Source organism: Poecilia reticulata, chromosome 14 (genome assembly GCF_904066995.2).
Source record: "Poecilia reticulata chromosome 14, P_reticulata-male-v2, whole genome shotgun sequence".
Classification (NCBI taxonomy): domain Eukaryota; kingdom Metazoa; phylum Chordata; class Actinopteri; order Cyprinodontiformes; family Poeciliidae; genus Poecilia; species Poecilia reticulata.
Genome location: NC_088843.1, coordinates 16780515 through 16801768, shown reverse-complemented (window position 1 = coordinate 16801768; position 21254 = coordinate 16780515). Strand labels below are relative to the sequence as shown.

At 43.0% G+C, this 21254-nt stretch overlaps 3 protein-coding genes across 4 annotated transcripts in view; 2 read left to right on the top strand and 1 right to left on the bottom strand.

The window, feature by feature from the left end:
- The first annotated feature begins 1603 nt into the window (after positions 1 to 1603).
- Positions 1604 to 18261, top strand: ankfy1 (ankyrin repeat and FYVE domain containing 1). The gene is made up of 25 exons (XM_008428157.3): positions 1604 to 3332; positions 4826 to 5033; positions 5119 to 5237; positions 5659 to 5794; positions 6063 to 6186; positions 7086 to 7235; positions 7342 to 7507; positions 7618 to 7822; positions 7926 to 7994; positions 8700 to 8902; positions 9012 to 9109; positions 9204 to 9405; positions 9638 to 9736; positions 9826 to 9979; positions 10137 to 10305; positions 12010 to 12128; positions 12288 to 12444; positions 12540 to 12740; positions 12831 to 13007; positions 13104 to 13251; positions 14913 to 15003; positions 15103 to 15227; positions 15303 to 15449; positions 15542 to 15632; positions 16553 to 18261. The coding sequence occupies exons 1-25, from the start codon at positions 3323 to 3325 to the stop codon at positions 16683 to 16685; spliced, it is 3501 nt and encodes a 1166-aa protein (XP_008426379.1). The 5' UTR covers positions 1604 to 3322; the 3' UTR covers positions 16686 to 18261.
- Positions 18262 to 18263: 2 nt separating this feature from the next.
- cyb5d2 (cytochrome b5 domain containing 2) lies at positions 18264 to 20099 on the bottom strand. Its single transcript, XM_008428155.3, has 4 exons — positions 19557 to 20099; positions 19306 to 19446; positions 18599 to 18785; positions 18264 to 18516 (listed from the first exon to the last, which is right to left on the bottom strand). Exons 1-4 carry the CDS (start codon positions 19813 to 19815, stop codon positions 18342 to 18344), a joined length of 762 nt encoding a protein of 253 aa, XP_008426377.1. The 5' UTR covers positions 19816 to 20099; the 3' UTR covers positions 18264 to 18341.
- A 117-nt stretch (positions 20100 to 20216) lies between these two features.
- The window catches only part of zzef1 (zinc finger, ZZ-type with EF hand domain 1), a 34156-nt gene continuing 33118 nt past the window's right edge, over positions 20217 to 21254 (top strand). The window contains exon 1 of one of the 2 annotated variants that reach the window (XM_081615867.1): positions 20217 to 20828. In XM_081615867.1, the coding sequence (XP_081471993.1) occupies positions 20415 to 20828 (414 nt within the window). In that variant the 5' untranslated portion in view covers positions 20217 to 20414. The remainder of the gene's footprint in view (positions 20829 to 21254) is intronic. The other variant, XM_081615866.1, reaches the window with a different exon arrangement.

The window sequence follows — 21254 nt, the reverse complement described above, 5'->3', positions numbered from 1 at the left end:
TCTTCATCCATCAAGACCTTTTAGACCAAATATTTAGTGCTGGTTTGGACAGATTTATTTTTGTCTTTTTTTTTCTTCTTCTTCTCTCGACTCCAGCATGCGTTAGACGTCGTTAGGCTGCTTTCCACAGGAGGTCTTAAACGGAACAAATCATTGTCGGAGGAACGTCGTCTGTGAAGGGGCTGTTTTTGAGTGACACACGAGGAACATGCCTGAGGATTATCGCCTGAACACATTGGAATGGATTTTACAGCCATCCCAGATCTCACCTGTAAACCTGGATTATGCTGTCTTTTTTTTTTTTTTTGCCTTTGAAGTCTTACCATATTTTAATTTGGCGCAAAGAAACATCACAGTGTTATTTTGTTGTGCATGCTGTGTTTTTTTTTTTTTTTTGGGGGGGGGGGGGGGGGGGGGTTTGGTTTTTCTTTTTCAAAAGTGCCTCCTAATAATAAAATTCTTGGCCACCTCCCCTGCCCCCCTTTACCGCCACAAGGGTTCAAAGTGTTGGAATAACATTAAAGAAGTTGTCATATCCTGCCTATAATATGGGTTTATATAATAGCCAGTACATTGGGATTCTATAATTGGGGTGTTTGTGACAATTTTCTGTAGCAATAACCCTCCTGGTATAAATTGTACAAGTTAATTTTTATCTGCTGATGCAATTTGAGGTCCTATTCTTCAGGGGTTTTTTTGTTTGTTTTTTTTAGCGATTTGTTCCTTTTTCTGTGTTCATTGTAGGAGCTGTTATGCATGCTTTTTGGATGTTTTTTTTTGTTTTTGTTTTGAAAATGTCTGAGTGTTGACGAACAAAGTACGCCTGCCCGTTTTGTTTTGGCGCCCTTTGCCCTTATTCACACATTACTGATAATTCTACCCTCTCTGATCTAGCGCAGTTTTGCTCAATGTACAAAACGAAATTCTGATGTATATTTTTCTTCTTATGAAATCTGTCACCTGTAGTGAGTTCTTCTAAAACATGACCTTCTTTTTTTCAATAAGTCCCGGTAGTTCGGCTTTTTTTCCTGATTTACGCCTCCAGTGGTTCAGATGGAGCAAAATATTATTTTTTGACTTGTAATGATTTTACTGTGTAGGAAAAAAAATCTTATTTAAATCTACCTCTCAAGACAGATTGCAGTTTAAGATCTGTTGCGTCTGAATTGAATGAAAAATGATTTCTGAACCCAACTTGCTCTCAAGGTCATAACATTCATGGTATTTCCTTACGTTATTGAATGTCTGGGGCACAAATATCTTGTGGTCTATGTGGTCCACATTTCTTATTTTTTCTTTTACCAAAATTAGATTTTAGCTACATTTGTTTTATTTGTTGGATTTTACTCAGGAAGAAAAACGACTCTTGACGAGCAGGTTCAGGTGTTCTTTTGTCACTGTGCTGGATTACTTAAATCCAACTTTAAAATGTCCAAGCTGAGGTCTGAGATTATTGATTAGAAATTGACATTTATTCTAATGAAGCTAACACGATGCTACTGTCACCATGGTTAACTCCTGGTACAAGCATAGCTTTAGTTTGATGTACAATAGATATAAAAGGTGTGCAAACCTCTCAAATGCTTTTTTTTTTTTTTAAACTAGCATTTTTATCCCGTTTTATAAATTAAGTTTTTACCACTTTTATGTTACATATATCATAAATACTTCATAGGGGAAATGTTTTATTTCCTAAAATAATTCAGTCTGTCTTGATTTGGTTTCTCATCCACAGCGTTCTCCAGGTCACCTGCTTGATTTTCACAGATTTCCTTTTGCTAGTTTAGTCACTTTAGATCCATGTTTGACGTCGTCGTTAAGCTATAAAGTAAATTCAGTTACAGCTGCCCAGCAAACATTTGAAGGTTTTGCACAGCTAATGTGTGCTTGGAATGATTCCTAGTTTGCTTCCACCTTGACAAAGGAAAGTAACCCTCTCAGCATACTGCTGCCACTGTTATACGTCAGCTTTTTACGTCTTTTTGAAATTGAGTCCATGATCTTTCGTACTGGAATAGTACGCATTGTCTAATCATTAGGGTTCCAGAGGAGGAGAATCCTTTACAGGTTAGATTCATTTTGTGTCTGAACACAATTGGACTGAAGAATAAAATTCAATCTAATCGAATTAGCTTGCACTCGTTCAAAAAGGTAATTGCAGTTGGGAATTGGGAACATTGAGTAATCACTTGTGTTCATGGGATATTTTTTTCACCCGAGAAGAATTCATGTTGGAATTGTTTAAATCTTTTCAGATCAAGCAGTAGAACAAATCCTGGAGTCACGAAAGCCAGAAGATCACGGTTTCTATATCTTGCACCTTTTGCCAATGAAAACCAGCATTCTGCATCAATAATTTTCCCCACCCTCCCATATCAGTTAGTGACATAGGAGTGAATGGGGTTTCAGAAACTTTCTTTCAGGAAGAGAAAAAAAGTTTTGATGTGCTTTGCTTAGCAGACAGATGCCTTCATCATCATCAAATCTGCTTTGGCTGAATGGAATGAGGAAAGTGGTTAAAATGTCAGTGTCCCGCTCCTGCCTGGGTTTGACACCTGTCCTTCATTTTACCTCATGCATCTCAATAATATCACAGATGGTTTCAATGTGCAATCATTCCCAGACCGTCACCGTACAGTGAATAACCTTAAAGGATTTTAAAGTTTCCCATTATTTCAACTGAAAGCTGTCCCACTGCTCTACAGCTGCATTTATCTGAAAAACATCTGGGACTTATTTTGAATTTTTTTAATCCATATGTACAAAATTCACTGTATTTCGCAATGTTATTTTCTCTTTAAGACCGTACATTACTTCTGCCTTTAAATGTTTAGTGGAGCCCACAGTATCATAAATAAATATTGTTTTTGCTTTACAATTAGCAAGCCCAAGGCAAAAGCCAACTAAGCCACACTTATGAGCACAATTGTCTGTTTCATTTTTAAAGAATGTGAAGTGATTTACATGTGTGATACAGTAAATTTAAGTGACGGCTTGCTAGTACAGATCTGCCGACATTAAATGCATAACAATCAAGCTTCTGCCATTTTAAAACTGTATTATTGGTGCTGTTGTGGGTGAGTGAGCCTCAAATCTAATTCTGCTTGTGGCCCGAAACAGTCTAGGGTTGGAAAAGTGATTTATTTGGAGCTATTTCACTATGTTGACCGATGTACATGTTCCTAAAAGTATCATGTGACCACATTTCCATCTGCTAACGAGCTTTTGTGAAGCACTTAAACGCACCACCACCGCCCACTGTGAAGCCGCTTCATCATATCGCGATAGACACCATCTGTCCGCGGAGCTAACGCAGAGCAACATGGCGGAAGGTGAGAGATTTTTTCCCTTCTTAACTATTTAATACACGCCCTTTATTGTATTTTTCATTGATATACCTTTCAAATCGTGTTACTCAACACCTTGACAGTTTAATAGGCCATGCATTGTCAGGGGCTGTTTTTCATGAAGTACCGCGATACTGTTCTTGTGACACTCATCATGCAAGTGAGCAAAATCTGTCGTTAGCGTCCGTTGGTGTTGCTGCTAGCCGAATTTTTGTTGTACGAGTTGGGCGAAGTGGGCAAAAATAAATTTACGCTGCGGTAGACGCAGACGAGTAAGAAATGAGAACCAATGCCAACAAGCTGACCATTATAGAGCGACTGTTAATGCATAAAACGAGCGTGTAATGTTGCTATTAACTACTGATTAAATGCCAACGTCATGCTTCGCAGCAAACTGCCAGTCCAGTTTGATTTAGCAGCCTTTGCCGCTCCGCTAGCTGTCTACCCTGAGCTTTTACAGCTCAGTACGGGGTAAACAGGACTGTGAACCTGCCAGAACAGAAAGAAGAGGGTCACGCCTGATCAGGTCCCCCTGGGTTCAGGTGCCAGGTCCGAGGGCACCTCCTACTTTAAGCCTAGAGTTTAAGGGAAAATCTGCTTACAAACACACCAGCTTTACCGGTGCTGTTAAAGCTGCTCGGCTTTTAAAGGATTCCTAGCGGTATCGCAATGACAAAAAAAAAAAAAAAAACACATCTCAGAATGGCAAACCCTTGATTTAGTTTATTAAATTAGCGCGCTTTTATTATTATCCATGTCATGTCTTCTGTATGTTTTGCCATCTTCCACTGCCAGATGAGTCCAAAGCTGTGTGTTTGCCTTGCCGTGTGTCGCCAATCAGGTGCTTTTTTTTTTTTCCTTCCCCATGACCAGTGGCCCTGCCAGTGACGGTTTACGATGGACTGCACAGTAACCTGCTGCCTCAGCAGTCTTGCTTCACTAAAACTTTTACTGGCTTAAAGGAAGGAAATGGGCCTCAGAGGAACTCGGCAGACTCTTGGCTTTTGTAACATTCACTTGAGAGAGGAGAAAGGTGTGGCTGCGCTAATGGGAATTTGATTTGAAGACTTCTGGGGAGAAAAGTCTTTCCACAGCTGGTCACATCCCAGTTAAAAAGCTTGTTTTTTCTTTTGGCATTCTGTTTAATAGACCTGAAGAAATTGGTAAACAATTATTTGGATGAATAAATGCCAGGTGATTTTTCAAAACTTTTTACTAATTTAAAAAGAGAGAGAGAGAGAGAAATCTCAAAAGTGTTATTTGACCCAATTATTCTGCTTCCTCGGATAATCGATTAATCGGTTCCTAAAGCAGTCATTAGATGTCCGCAGGTTTTCCTCTTTACTCTCGGGTTCCGGTTGCCTCACGCAGTCGGCTCTAAACCCGTGTTTGCTGCGGACCTTTGTAACCCTCCGTCCTTGACCTTGCGTATCGATTTGTTTCCCCCGTCTGTCTGCGTTCACGTGTTCCCCGCGCAGAGGAGGTGGGGAAGCTGCAGAAGCACCTGGCCTTGCTCAGGCAGGAGTACGTGAAGATGCAGCAGAAGCTGGCCGACACAGAGAGGCGCTGCGCCGTGCTCGCCGCTCAGACTTCCAGCCAGGCCTCTGCCAGCCCTGCGAGTGCAGACACCTTCATCAGCCGCCTGCTGGAATTTGTGGCCAACCTCTACCAACAGGAACACTACAGGTGAAGATCGCACTCGCAATGACCAGGAGAAGTCTGAGTCAGCTTGATGAATATGCTGGTTTTTTTTTGTTTGTTTGTTTTGCAGTGATCTGAAAGTGAAAGTCGCGGGCGATCAATACTGTGCCCATAAGTTTGTGCTGGCCGCTCGCAGCGATGCCTGGAGTCTGGCCAACCTGGCATCCACCGCTGAACTGGACCTTACTGGTGAGCAGCACTGGTTGTGTTGGGGAGTAGCTGTCCTGACTCCCCACCTCCCTTATCAGATATGACCGTTTTTGTTTTGAGGCTCTTTTTTTTTTCTTTTTTTTTTTAAGTTGTGAGCTATTAAACACTAAGGAGCTCCCTATCTGTCAGAACACTTCTTTGTTAATGAATAACATTGTTGAAATGAGTCAGTTTTTTTTCTTTTTTATAATTTCGTGTTTAGAATGGAAAGAGAAAGGAAATTGATTAAAATCCGATCTGATTCGAAAAAAATCTCATGTTTTATGTTTAAGTCATAATCTCTGTTCCTACTGTGAGAAAATAATTATGTAGGGCAATAAACACACCCCAATTAAAGCCAGTATTTACTTTCTAAACAAAGGTTTCGCCTGAATCCGTTTGTCATTTCAATGCTTCTCAGACTGCAAAGCTGAGGTCGCCATGGCGATGCTGCGCTGGGTGTACACAGATGAGTTGGAGCTCACCGAGGATGACGCTTTTCTGATTGAGCTGATGAAGCTGGCCAACCGGTTCCAGCTTCACCTGCTCAGAGAGCGGTAGGAGCCACCTGCCATTCATGGGCGCATTTAAATTTTTTATAACCCCCACCCCCTCTTGTTTCAGAAAGCAGAATTATTACATACAGAGTGAAACATTTGAAGTATTTTCTTGTAATTTTGATGATTGTAGCTTTCCGGTAATGGAAACGTAAAATTCGTAAGATCAACAACAGAGGAAAAAATAAATAAAAATCCAAATGTTATGTGACGATGTTTTTATGGTTTACACAGTAAAGTAGAAAACTTTGTCCGTCTGTCGGAACAGGTGTGAAAAAGGCGTGATGTCGTCCGTAAACGTGAGGAACTGCATCCGCTTCTACCAAACGGCTGAGGAGCTAAACGCCAGCACCCTGATGAACTACTGTGGCGAGATCATAGCCAGCCACTGGGTGAGTAGCTTCAAGTTTCTGTGGCTTTCCTTTGAGGAAATCCAACTGTCATTTGGAGCCTTTTGCTACATTTCCTCCTTTCAGTCTCCCACAAACCAAAAAAAAAATTCTCAGGAAAGCGCCAACGTACTGTAGTCCGTTTCAGGTCAGATTTTAAACTCTTCAAACTCACTTTGCTGGTTAGTGTTTCATTTTTTTCTGTAGTTCAAAAGCAGCTCTGAACAGATGGATTTTTTTTGTTTTGCTTTATTCTAGGCTTAAATGAAGTCTGTCTGTTTCTGGGGATGCAGAGCAGAACCACAAGACCCGAGTGGTCTGGAAGGTCGATACGACAACAACAGATCTTTAACGTATTTTAGTTTATGAACTAACAACGGTATTTTAAAGCCTATTCTCTGAGCTACAGGGAGCCATTGTAAGGACTTTATTGTTATTGACGTGCTGGTCAAAACGAGGAAATGAAACAGACTTCTAATTAGAGGTGCACCAATAAATCGGCTCAGATTTCTCTTGTTTTGTGCGATCAGTCCACTGATCACATCTTCCTCCTCAAAGGTCTGAAAATCAGCCACTGCTCCCTGCTCTCCATTTTCTGACCAAAAACTTTGCTAAAAATAAAATAAAATCTGCACTTCTTCTTCTAACATCTTGACTTTTATGTTTGTCTGTGAGGTTTTCATGTTCCCCCCCCGGCCCATTTAGCTCAGATTCATTTTACTGTCCTCAGCTATTTTTATGCTGCAGAGAATGGAACCGATTCAATCTAAGAGAAGACATTAAACAGTCAATTCTGTTCAGAATAATCCATTATGTTTTTTTTTTGTTTTTTTTTTCCCCCTGTTCCCATCATCGTCTTCATCGTCTATGATGTTGTGACCGTTTCACGTCTTTTCTGTCAGGACGATCTGCGGAAGGAAGATTTCAGTACCATGAGTGCCCAACTTTTGTACAAGATGATCAAATCCAAAACGGAGTACCCTCTCCACAAAGCCATCAAAATCGAGCGGGAAGACGTGGTGTTTTTGTATCTCATAGAGATGGATTCGCAGGTAGACTCCGTCCTCCCTACGTCTTTGTCGATCGAATACCGCAAAGCTGCGATAAAAGGTTTCGTTCCGCCGCGGAGAAGTTGACGAGTTTTCTACCTGCTTGCAGTTACCGGGGAAACTGAATGAACTGGACAACAACGGGGACCTCGCTCTGGACCTGGCGCTCTCCAGGAAGCTGGAGGGGATCGCCACGACTCTGGTCAACAACAAAGCCGACGTGGACATGGTGGATCAGAGCGGCTGGAGCCTCCTTCACAAGGCCATCCAGAGAGGTCAGTCGGCATCATCCGGCCTAAAACTGGACTTTAAAATAATTTCTAAGGGGAGGGGGGGGGAGTTTTCAATCCGGAATTTTAATTTCTTCCCCCGCCTCCCTGACTAGGGGACGAATTTGCTTCCATCTTCCTGATCCGCCACTCGGCTCAGGTGAACGCAGCCACAGTGGGGGCGGTGGAGACCCCGCTCCACCTGGTCTGCTCCTTCAGCCCCAAGAAACACACGGCCGAGGTGATGGGCAGCATGGCCCGGATCGCGGAAGCTCTGCTCAAAGCCGGAGCTAACCCCAACATGCAGAACAGCAAAGGCAGGTGGGTCACATGACGCCGGCTCCGGGGGAGCTTTACTGCGTTGTAAACGTTTAACTGCAGTGCAAAGTGTGATGCCGGTTCTTTACCCGTGTTGCGTTTTCAGAACTCCGCTGCACGAAGCCGTGGCGTCGGGGAACGAAGCCGTGTTCAATCAGCTGCTGCAGTGCAAACAGTGAGTTCCACTCTGGTCAGAAATCACAACAGTGTGACGTAACGAGCTACTTAGAACCGTCTCCTGCAAAAAGTGTTGATACTCTTTAAACCTATTCACATTTTGCAGGGGTGTATCTAGGATTATCATGGTAAAAGTACTTGATGCCCCTCACTTTTTAGATTTTAGTTATTGTAGTATATAGTTATTTAGTATAATTCTTTTGTGTGTGTGAGTCAAAGGCCATTTAAGAGTGCATCGTTGTTACTCTCCAATGTTTGTCCCTCCAGTTTTACAAAGAATCAACCCTTCCACTGAATTTTTTGGCTTAAAAAAAAAAATCTCATGAATCAAAATGCAATTTAGGAACAATTCTACATCCCATGCCTCTCTGAGTATTCTGTTGCTTTTTGCGTCATAGGTGTAGGAAAATTCACGAGATGAGCTCGGTAAATTTGAGAAGGCAGCACTGCTTTCAGGCTGTTGGCATGGAGACGCATTGTTCTGTAAAGTAGCCCATGTTCTGGTATCTGGTGGTCTTCCTGTTGTTGTGGAAGCGCAGTGCATGTGACGGTCTGGAATTGTGTGGTGTGTGTGTGTGTATTGTGCAAAAATAGGGGGAGGGGGCAATCACAGCTTGGGCCAATTAAAATCTCTGTAAAGTATGTTAGGATTTGTGACAAGATGTGACGGAGTTCAAACAGGCTGTGTGTAATTCTGGCTTAGACTCGACCTGGAGCTGAAGGACCATGAAGGCAGCACAGCTCTGTGGCTGGCTCTGCAACACATCACCATGTCCTCAGACCTCTCTGTGAATCCGTTCGAGGACGACGCCCCGGTCGTGAACGGGACGTCGTTCGACGAGAACGGCTTTGCCGCTCAGCTCATCAAAAGAGGAAGCAACCCCGACGCGCCGGACGCCACCGCAGGTGCCGTTTGGGGTTTTTCGTCTTCGCCTATGTCGCCGACTGCCGCTTTTGTCACCGTAAAAGGATAAGACTATCTCCAAATTCACCTCGTGTGTTGCCCTCCTTACAGGAAACTGCCTCATGCAGAGAGCAGCTCGGGCAGGCAACGAGGCGGCGGCGCTTTTCCTGGCGACTCACGGGGCAAAAGTCAACCACGTGAATAAATGGGTACGCGTTTTATGACGACGACCAATATGTGTTTTTCTTTTTTTTCTAATGTCTAAACACGACGGCAAACCTATGAATGCGTTCCCGCCTGCAGGGCGAGAGCCCGCTTCATACGGCGTGTCGCTGCGGCCTGGCCAGCCTGACCGCCGAGCTGCTCCAGCAGGGCGCCAACCCCAACCTGCAGACCCAGAAGCCCCTGCCTGAGGAGACCAACAGCGTGGCTCTGCAGACGCCGCTCCACATGGCCATAGCTCACAACCACCCAGATGTCGTTTCGGTCATCCTGGAACAAAAAGGTAAGCAAAACTTTCTAGACCGGCTTACAGTGTGTCGCAGTGTGTTTGAGATTTTTATTTATTTATTTTTTTTGTCTTGTGCAACTAATAGTTCAGAATATATATCACTTAGCTAAACCACGAGCTTTGGAAAATGTGAGAAATGGTGTATAACCTTCTTGAATATTTATGATTCTTCGATGTTTTGAACGTCCTGATGTTTGACCGCTTCTCTTCCCGTCTTGCCTCTCAGCCAACGCACTTCACGCCACCAACAACTTGCAGATCATTCCAGACTTCAGTCTCAAAGACTCCATGGACCAAACAGTCCTGGGTTTGGCCCTCTGGACAGGTACTCTTCACCAAATGGACGTCTTCATCTGCATCATCTAAAACTTTTCTTGTATTTTTTATTTACCGAGTTGAATCACTTCCTGCCAGGTATGCACACTATTGCGGCCCAGCTGCTGGGCTCTGGGGCTTCCATCAATGACACTATGTCCGACGGACAAACCCTGCTTCACATGGCCATCCAAAGACAGGACAGCAAGAGCGCCCTCTTTCTTCTGGAACATCAAGCTGACATCAACGTTAGGTAGCAATAAATCTTACAAGCATTCCAGCAGTTGGTTTTTCTTCACTGACTCAGATTAAAACCAATTAATAGTAAATACGACGAAGGAGCGATTTAGCTCCGGGTAGACGTTGTGCTTGCGTTCATGCGATTCACGCTGCGTTGCCTTTACTTCCAGAACACAGGAGGGACAAACGGCGCTGCAGCTGGCCATCAGTAACCAGCTGCCGCTAGTGGTGGACGCCATTTGCACAAGAGGAGCTGATATGTCTGTTACAAATGAAAAGGGGGATCCTCCGTTATGGCTGGCTCTGGAGAACGGCCTGGAAGATATCGCGTCCACGCTGGTAAGATGGGGGTGGGGGGAAAGAAATTATGTAGGACAGAAATTATGTGGACAGTAGGTTCAGTTGTGCTAAAGAAAATGTACAACAATTTGCTGGTTATTGTTAAATTACATGTTAAGATGCGATCAAAGTTATTGGAGTTTTGCTTTGATGCATTTTCGGCTGATTCTGATTTCACTATGTGGCATAAGAAAAGCAAAAAGTGTTTATTCAAGCCTCGAGCTTTCATTGTTTACATTTTAAGAATGAAAACAATTTAAATCAATGTGTCATTGAAAAAAGCTGATGTTTTGGTTACTTTTTATGTATTTGAAACACATCTAAGCTTTTGAGTTGAACAGCTAATATTCTCTTCATGTGAATAGGAGGCTGCTGTGTACTTTAACTTTTTTTCTGGTCCTTTTCATTCATGATTTCTTTTTGGTTACATTAATTATTCATATTTATTGAGTGAATAGGGGTAAAAAAAGTACAATGAAAACCCAGATGCTGGTTGTGCCTCAGCAACCATATTGACATATCTTAAAGAGTAGGGCTCTGGTGCTTAAAAGGGAATTTACAAAGATCAATGGCATGAGCTATTGCTAGCTGTTTTTTTTTTTTTTTTTTGTAAGCAACTCATGGAAGGTTATAAAACTGCTAATAGTTGGCATGAAGTCATAGGATGACAAACTGAACGGTGCGTCTTGTTCTGCTGCTCCACCGTGCAAAGTACCAAAGGAATTAACAGCCAGTGTGACTAATAATGAGACAAGTTAATATTAGCAATCAGACTGAAGCTGAAAATTAGAACAGAAACTAGTTGCAATCTGACATACTGATTCTAGTTGATGTAAAAGGACCAAAAGTGGAAGCTATTTGTGGTTAATAAATGTGCCAAGTACAGATCTTTTCTTTTCTTTTAACACTGTAAATAAGTAAACTAAACATGGACCTAGCCTGTACCATTTCCATTGTTTCACTCTGGAGCGGGGGAGGAAACTCCAAATAAATTGATATATTTTTCTGATACTTTTTAGAAAGAATGCTGAGCTTTCAAAAAAGGTTGGAGAGTAAGTCAACAGTCTCGAGTGTTTTTTTGTTTGTTTTTTTTGCATCGATTTGAAATTTTAGTCTCATGGCAAGTTTCTTTAAATAAGGAGCCGGAGCGACGTCACACTGAGTGATTAGAATGATTAGAGTTCACATCTTCAGCAGATCATTTAAACAGTCTGTATCAAACATTGGGAGCTCGTTGCTAATAGTGGTAAACGGCAGTCTCCCTGGGAATCCTATAGAGCAGGGGTGTCAAACTCCAGTCCTCGAGGGCCGGTGTCCTGCAACTTTTAGATGTGCCTCTGCTGCACCACACCTGAATAGAATAATTAGGTCATTAGCAAGGCTCTGGAGAACTTACCTACACAAGAAGGAGGTAATTAAGCAATTTGATTCAGGTGTTTTGTACCTGTGGCACATCTTAAAACTGCAGGACAGCGGCCCTTCAGGACTGGAGTTTGACACCCCTGCTATAGAGGATGTGTTGAATGAATGGCCAACACGCAACCATAAACAACTTCTCCTTTTAAATCCCCCGTCCACAATCTTGGTGCTTCAACTGTCTGAACTTTTCACTATTTTTGGGGAAGAAAAAAAAAATCCCCCCAAAAAATTTTTTTTGTACCATTTTCTGTTTCTGACATGACGCCCCCTTTTTCACTGCACTAGGTGCGTCACGGCTGCGATGCCACATGTTGGAGCCCGGGCCCCTCCGGCTGCCTGCAGACCCTCCTGCACAGAGCCGTGGATGAGAACAACGAGGTCTCCGCCTGCTTCCTCATCCGCAGGTTTGCTACTTTTTCCTGTGTGCAGATAAAACCTACTGCTGTTTTTTTCTTTTGAATCTAGATTTCATAAAAACAACAATGCCCCCATTTAGGTCTGCGGCCAGGAAACATATTGTAGTTGGAGTTTAGTACATCTTCGTTGTGTGTGTGTGTCTCTAGTGGCTGTGACGTGAACAGCCCGAGGCGGCCTGGACCTAATGGGGAAGGAGATGAAGAAGCCCGAGACGGACAATCACCCCTCCACCTGGCGAGCAGCTGGGGTCTGGAGGACGTGGTGCAGTGCCTTTTAGAGTTTGGAGCTAATGTTAATGCACAAGTGAGTTCATTCTGTCAGTTTTTCTTTCTTTCTTTTTTTTTTTTTGTGTGGAGGCAAATCAAAGTTGTGAATGTGTGACCTTTGTGTGTTTTCAGGATTCAGAGGGCAGAGCTCCCATCCACGCCGCTATCAGCAACCAGCACAACGTCATTATCCAGCTCCTCATTTCCCATCCTGAGATCCGGCTCAACCTTCGGGATCGCCAAGGAATGACGCCGTTCGCCTGCGCCATGACGCACAAGAACAACAAGGCGGCGGAGGCCATCCTGAAGAGGGAGCCCGGCGCCGCGGAACAGGTAGGGGAGAAAGAAAGATGCGTGAGAACGGCGTGGAGAAAACACACAGCATTCATGTTTTTGTGTATTAAAATGTTCGCTCCTGTCCAGGTGGACAACAAAGGAAGGAATTTCCTCCATTTGGCTGTTCAAAACTCGGACATCGAAAGCGTCCTTTTCCTCATCAGCGTTCAGGCCAACGTCAACTCCAGAGTCCAGGATGCTGCCAAACTCACCCCTCTCCACCTGGCCGTGCAGGCCGGTTCTGAGATCATTGTCCGCAACCTGGTACAAAACTCCTTTATTTTTGTTTTTCTTCCCAGTTTGATTCCTAAAGTCGCAGTGAAATAAATGTATAACGTTGGGTTGTGTATTTGTGTCCAGCTGCTTGCCGGAGCCAAAGTAAACGAGCTGACCAAACACAGGCAGACTGCGCTGCATCTGGCTGCCCAGCAGGACCAGGCCACTATTTGTTCTGTGCTGTTGGAGAACGGCATAGATTTTGCTGCTGAGGATGAAAATGGCAACAATGGTAATTATTATTATTTTTTTTTTTAGTAGTAATCTTCTAATCAAAGACAATGGCTCTCTTTCCTCACTCACATCTAAATATTCTTCATTTCGATGCACTTGGTCCTGTTGTAACCAGTTAAGTACGATGAATTAAAATTCGGCTCGATCATTTCCATTCTGAAATGTTTTGCGGGGCAACTTTATTAATTTGAACTTGTTTGCACAATGAATCGAAATTCTTATGAGGAATTTTTCACGATTTGATAGATATACTTATCTAACTAGAACTGCTACTAAAAAAAGCCTGACAAGGTCATTGCTGATGCTTTAGGCTCATAATTTGCATGGAAACAGAGTTGGCTCTTTTTATTATTTAGACATTATTTCACAAACATTTCACTTTTTTTTAAATTTTTTTTTTAAATCTTGACCTTTTTATGCCTCCTTGTGCTCTTGAACTTGCCATTTTGCAGTGACCCGATTTTAGGCCTTTTTGCTAGAACCAAACAAATTGTCAATGGGGGAAATGGATGTAGAACTTACTTTATACCATGAAGCTGGTGCATTGGAGGAACCAGTAAACATTCACGATCTTTCACCGGCAAACCAGCAGGTTTCTTTAAAAGTAGTAACACATTAGTAGCTGTTGTTGAACCATAAGAGAGGGAAATGAAAGGAGCAGCTGCACCCAGAGGAGAGGAGTTTAGGTTGGGCCCGGCTCATTTGCATTCCCAAATATCCTTGCATGGCAAATGTTCTAAGCTGGTTCCAACCCCTCTGTGAAGCAGTTCTGAAAAGCATTTGTAGTGAGTGCCATCCTGTGTAGGACTACAACTTATTATTTTAGTCATCAATTATTCTGATGATTAACCAGAATAATAATGGCAATAATGATTCAAGTGGTTAAATATAACATTTTGATGAAGGGTTTATTTTTGGGCAATAAAATAAACATTGCGTTAGTAAATTAGATTACTTTAGTAGGGTAGATGTTTTTTTTGTTTTGTTTGTTTTTCATCTTAAATGCATGTATTTTTGTACAGTTTTGGCTTAATTATTACTCCTAATATGTTGGTGTTTTTTAAGTAAATGGCCTTTTTGAGTCTGAATACTTCAGTTAACAATCGGTTACTAAATTAGTTGACAATTATTTCAATAATCAATCAAATCTATTAATAGTTTCCATCCTAATCGTGCGCTGTCTCATGGTTACTGTATGTAACTTTTATGAAACATGTTTTTTTATATATATATATATATATATATTTATTAAAATATATATATATATGCTGCAACAGCATAATATCAGACAATCTGTGAAAAAAGAGCACCTCTGCCTTCTCCACGACTAACTGCAGAAATGCACCACTGAGTTAGAAACAACCAATCAGAGTCAATCAAACCCGCCTAAGACCCTCCTCCTGCCTCCAATTGCTTGTTTATGCCCGGGAGCGGTTCATTCCTTCAGTAGTAAATCAGAAATCCTAATCTTTCACCGGTTGAGGAGCTCCATCTTTTCGCAGATTATCCGTCTCATATTGTACTGTCACAATGTGGAGACAGTTTTAACCAACATGGAAAATATGTAAAAGTTACACACTGTAGCTTTAAGGTTTGTTTATTTCGTCTTCAAATCATGATTCTAATCAACATTTCTTTTCTCTGCTGCTGTTTCTCCAGCTCTGCATCTGGCTGTAATGCAGGGCCGCCTTAACAACGTCAGAACCCTTCTGACTGAGTCCAACATCGATGCCGAGGCCTTCAATCTCAGGTACTTTTAGTTCCATGTTTCACTGGGAGCCAATGTGTAGCAAAATGTTGGCGATGAAGCAAAAATGCATTTTTTATTTTTATTTTTTTGTCTATTTAGGGGTCAGTCGCCAATGCATGTACTGGGGCATTACGGTAAAGAGAACGCGGCAGCCATCTTTGAATTATTCCTGGAGTGTATGCCAGAATACCCTCTAGACAAGCCAGATGGCGAAGGGAACACCGGTACTGTGGTGATGTTTAAAATGAACTCTCCACTGTAATAATACGTTGACTGTGGAGGCGTTTGCTTCGTTGCAGTTCTACTCCTGGCCTACATGAAGGGGAACGCCAACCTGTGCCGAGCCATCGTGAGGGCTGGGGCTCGACTGGGCGTCACAAATAATCAGGGCACTAATATTTTCAACTACCAAGTTGCAACCAAACAGCTGCTCTTCCGCCTTCTTGGTGGGTTTTCCCTGGTTTTTATTCATCATGAGAGCTGCTCTTATCCTCCAGTACGTTTGTAACCGAGTCACATTGTTGCTTTGCTTTTATAGATATGCTGTCCAAAGAGCCCCCTTGGTGTGATGGGTCCAACTGCTATGAATGTACCGCGAAGTTTGGCGTAACGACACGGAAACACCACTGGTTAGTTGGCAGCCATTTTCATCTGCACCTTAAGGTCATTCACGGCCAGCAGCTTGGAGAATAACAGTTTTGCAAAATCTACTGCTTCTGTGTTTTCGAGGGCGTTTGTTGGAAGGTTATGCGCTACATTGAAGTTCAGTTTCAAATATTTCATGTTATAAGGGCCTTTTATAGAAAAATGCCTGAGATTTATAAAAACTGGATGTTTTGATCCCTTGTGACACCATTTTATGAGGCTGAAAAAAAACCTTATTACCAATTGCTCCTATATCCTTTTTTTTTGTTCTTTAAAGTTGGTAATCTGCCTCTGTGCTCTCTAACATGGAAAAATCACAGAACTAACAGTTCAACAAAACGGTGTAAGCCCTACCTCTTATTAGTCGGGGAAATGATTAAATACATATTTAATTAATTGCCTTCTTTGGTAATTATGAGTTAGCATTTTAATTACTTGACATGTTTTATGGCACATTTAATGATTTATTTATTAGTTGTGCCCCTCCTTTCTTGGCTCGTGTTCCTAAGTGATGTAATGACAGCGTATGGAGATAACCCCGATAGGCAACACAAGGCTTTCCAGCAGCGCTCCCTTTTAAGGCAACTCTTAATGCTCTTCTAATTCAATCAAAATGAGTGATATCAGCTTCACTCAGTGAACCAGAAGAGGATTGAACTGATGCTAGCATGCCATTTTGGTTGGGTTTCTGAGCTAATGCACAGAGCATTAGCTCTGTCCATTTTCCTACCAACATATACTCCATCCCAATTACCGCCTTCAAAATCCGAAGCAGTAAAATTTGTCAAAATTAAAATTCTAGCTTCAACTGTACAACGAATGAGCTTCTAGAAATTGTTCTTGCTCTAAACATGTCATCGTCCAGCTCCTTAACCTCTGTCTCTCGTTCCCTCTTCGACTCCAGCCGCCATTGTGGGCGCCTGCTGTGCCACAAGTGCTCTATAAAGGAGATACCGATCATCAAGTTTGACTTGAACAAGCCGGTGAGAGTGTGCGACATCTGCTTTGACGTACTGACTCTGGGCGGGGTATCGTAATGCCACGACTCGCCGCCGTTCAGGAACGCCACGACGAAGGGCCGCGACGAGCAGCGGACGCCGAGGACCGTCGTCTTTATACTACTCCAGTCTATGGGAAAACTATTAATCTTCTAGAAAGACATCTCAAATAGAAACATCGTCTTTTTGTTGGATTGTATCGAAAGTGTCTGAACGCAGCTCGGCGACAGCTTGGGCGGATTTTCTTTCTATCTCGATGGGCGAGGTTTGTGCCGATTGGCTGCTACGGGAAGCTGTTGTGGTGATACTTCAATCCGGTGATGACGTTGTAGAAGGGGTTTACCTCTCCTCTGTTGGGTTGTTTTTTTTTTACCATCCATGAGATTCAAACGGACCCTCCCAAAGCGGAAAAACGCAGTGCGACAAGCTGATTCGTTTATAACAGTTTTGATTATTCATGTTTGTAATCTCTGTTCACCCACAGTTGATTTTTTTTTTTTTTTCTTGTGTGGTAACTGATCCAAATGAGTAAAAGTAATCATGTTGAGATGACTACAACAAATCCTGTCAAGTCGGCAGATGAAATGGCACAACAAATCTTTTTTTTTTTTTCTTTAGTATAAAAGAAACTTGAATATAACATATGACAGAGTATTAGGGAACACTAAAGAGAGAAATAAAATTACAAGAATAAAGTTGGACTAGTCATAATAGGATAAAGTTGTAACATTACTAGGATAAGGTCATAATAAACGCATCAACGGATTATCAGGACACAACCTGCTAATGATGCTAATCTGATGCTGTTGTGTTAAATTATTTCCTTATTTGTAAAACCAATGCCAAAGCATAACTTCACAAGATGCTCAACATTCCTCCTCTGCAGTTGTAAGGCTGCTGCCTTTTTTTTTTTTGTCCAGGTTCTCGTATCACAACTTTATTCTTGTAATATTGTGACTTTATTCTCTTTTTTCTTCTTCTTTTTCTTGGCCTTGCCCTAAAACTCCGTCGTAATAAAGATCAAGAATCCGAGAGCCGAATTCATCAAATGAACTCGCAGCGTTCTGTTGACGGTCATCTTCAGTTGCACGTCCTTCTCATATCGCCGACGCTTCTCGATTCATTTGTAGCCTTTTGTACGTCGGTTATATCGCGAATCATGTTCTGAAACGAATCACCAGATAACACATTCCTTCTTTGTCCAGCCATCACTGGTATCTTTTTGATGTCTAACGCTCTTAATTTTCTCAGCCTAACGGGTGCACTTTATCAGAAAACACGAGACATTTCAGATCATCGGGGAGAATGTGGACTAAGTAGAGGGTCGGCCAAGTGGAGCGGCCTCTTCGAGTATTGTTAAATTGTACAGATAAATGTGTGATATTTTTTGACCACTACAACTGTTTTGTACTTTAAAATGCAGTTTGTGCTTGTCATTGTGACAAACCCTAAAAAGAAAAGAAAAAATCTTGCCTCTGTTAATCTTTTATGCACATTGTTAAATCTTTTATGCACATTGTATTGTATCTGTATGCTCAGATATCTAGCCTGTCTCTTCCTGGTGTATTCTTTTAGAGAAAGGGAGGACAACTTTACATAAAGGTCATCGACAAACCGTGCAGTAAAATGTCTTTATTCTGTTTGATGTATAAAAAAGGTTTGTTGTAATTGTGAATGAATTGGGGCCCATTGTTCTTAGTCGTCTCCCACCATGCATGACTCGGCATCTGAAGGGCAGCCATCATATTTCTGCATGCTGGGATGATCTGCTGCTGCAGATGGATCTTTGACACAGACGCACCGTGTATGACCGGAACCTGGGGAGGAGAACTTTCGTGGTACGCCAGTCCAGTCTCTTTTCACCCCACCGCTGCGTTTTGGGAGAGAGGGAAAAAAAACATTACATTTTTCAAATTTCATAATGTGACAATAGGTCGGAAGTGTTTCCGTACCTTTTAGTAGAGCACCAGACTCTTTTGCCCCTACCAGAGCTCCACTCGGAGTTGCAAGGAGGAAAGAGAATCTTCTCGGCTTCTGATTGGGCCTTCAGTTTCTGGCCCTCTGCTAGTGAGGCTTGGACCTCCAGCAGGGCCTCTGTGGGCTGTCCAGTCTCATCGTAGAACCGTCCCACTACCAACCCTGAAATTCAGCGCAGCTTACTGTACAGAAATGATTTGACCCTAACCCTAATTCAATTCAAAGAAGGCAATTGAACTTTGTAAGTCAGGAAATATCAACTAGCTTTGTCTGAAGGATGCAACAAAAAAAGGATGGATTATAAATAAATAAAAACGTGTAATGAAGGGTGACTATTAAGATCAAAATGTGTTAAATTGAATAAACCAGTTTCTCATTTAAATAGGACAATAATTCCCAACATATAATTGTTTTTTGTAAGAAGCGATGAAGGTCTTCCCAAAGCCTCAACTTCGACCCTTTTGAGAATTTACCTAGTGTGCTTAAAAACCCTATTTCACGGCAGGAAAATGTTAGAAAATCCACAATAACAAATCAGTCTTGTGGTCCGTGTTGTGTTTGGTGGATCTTCAGCTGAATCCCGTCGCAATGGGTGGTAAATGGAAAAAGATCTGTTGATTACTCTTAAAAACACTTGAAGAGGAGGAAGAAAACGAGAGGCTTACACTGTAAAGATCCTTACCAACATGCTGGTATTCTTTGTGATAAAAATCCAGCCAGTCATAAAGGGCCACCACCTCCAGCGGAGACAAACTGGAGACGTCATCCGTCAAACCACTTTCTGTGAAATCTCCTGTGATAAAAGCCAAGGAGGAATCTTTCCCTGAAAATACAGAAGCGTTCAATGTTGTACACAACATACAGCGTACTACTTAATAATAAAGTGGTCCTAGCTTAATAATACTGTAGACTCAATTTGAAGAGTGGCATCACCTGCCATAAAGTGATAACCACCCCCGGGTCCATAATGCTTGTGTCCTTTGTGTACATCAAAAACCTGGCCCAGAATGGCCAAGTACAGGCCCCTGCTGCCCTTTTCTCCGTCGTACAGAGACAGGTCACTCCTGCTCAGGAGCCGCGCCGGGGCCACCTTCTGTGATTCCCCTCCCCAACCACCACCGGACCAGTCAGGAGGAAAAAACAGCACTGCCACTAAAACAGACAAACACGCGCCCAGCGCGTATCTCAGCATGTTTATTTGGAGCCTGTTGGGTTTTCCATCTACTTACATCACTTCGTGCCTTTTAGAATGAACAGTGACGAAGCAGGTGCTTCCGTGATAACAGAAAGCAAAGCGCGTGCGCAGCCGAGGAACTCAAAAGGTTCCCAACAGTTTATGTAAAATGGCGCATGCGCAACAAACTGCCCCAAGTTATCCTCCAGTTTGCGACTACTACAAAGAGCATAAAAACAATTAATTGTAGTATAAGTTATGTTAAATGTTGTGTTTGTGGAAGAGGTCAGAATTATGTGTCAAGGTTACGTTTAGGTTAGGCGTCTGGGGCAGAGAGAAAAGAGTTTATGAACCGGAAGAGGACTGAGAATGGTGGGACCTGAGGGTGGTGCTGACGGCACGGCGCCTGCGCAGCCGAGATACGCAGAGGACGTCTCTTTTCAGCCAAGTTGACGTACAGTGCGTGAATGCGGTAGTAGAGCGCAGCGGAGTTCTGTCTGTAGGTTGACGTTACAGAGGTCTGTGTACGGACCCGGGTAAAGCACGGCCGCTTCAAAACCGACACCAGCGGGGGCCGTGGGGACTTTTAGGGGGAACCCAAGGTGGGTCAGACGAACATGGGGAACGCAGAGAGTGGCTGTGGTGGAGGGAGCGGCGACGAGGAGGACATGGAGACGGAGAGTCCCGGTTTCGCGGAAGACAACCTGGCCTCTGCGGCCATTGGCGGTGCTGTCGGAGGCAGCGGAGGCACCGGGTCTGGGCGAAGCGGAAGGGGATCGAATAACCCACCCGCGGCCACCGAGGGACCACCTAGCCCCGCGTTCCTTTTGGAGCAAGTGAAACTAAGAGAAGCGGCCGCCCGTGTCAGCGACTCGGGGGTCACCATTCACGAGTCCGTCCTGTCTGGTAACGAGGGCGTCCTGATACGGTGGCTGGAGGACCGGTTGAACCGCGGCGAGGAGTCCGTCAATGTGGAACAGTTCTGCGAAATGTTGGAGAGCAGAGATGCTCCCAGAAATGATTGTGAAGAGGTATATACGTTTTTGAAAGCGGAAAAAAACCAACAACACAACAACATAAAAAAAACATTGCTGTCATTCGTGACATGACATGAATATCAGGTGTTTTGACACTTTTTGACCCAGGTATGAGAGGTGAACTGCTGATAGCGGCACCGCGCCCATCCGTAGTGACTAATCAGCTCCTCTGATTGTAGGGAGAGGAGTAGAAATCAAGTCATGTAGTTTGCAGAGTGCGCACTGAACAGCTGTGATGTTACTCTTACTTGTCAGGGTTATTGTCTCAGTTGTTTTCAATGCTGGTCTCTTTGTTGCTGCCTTGTTGTGCGCTGACAGCCAGGTGGTGTGTGATAAGTTTGTGCCTCAGTCTGCATATTTGACTCTGTGTGGGCAGACAAAGACCATCTTTCATGTGTTAAAAGTAGTGAGCGGCGCACT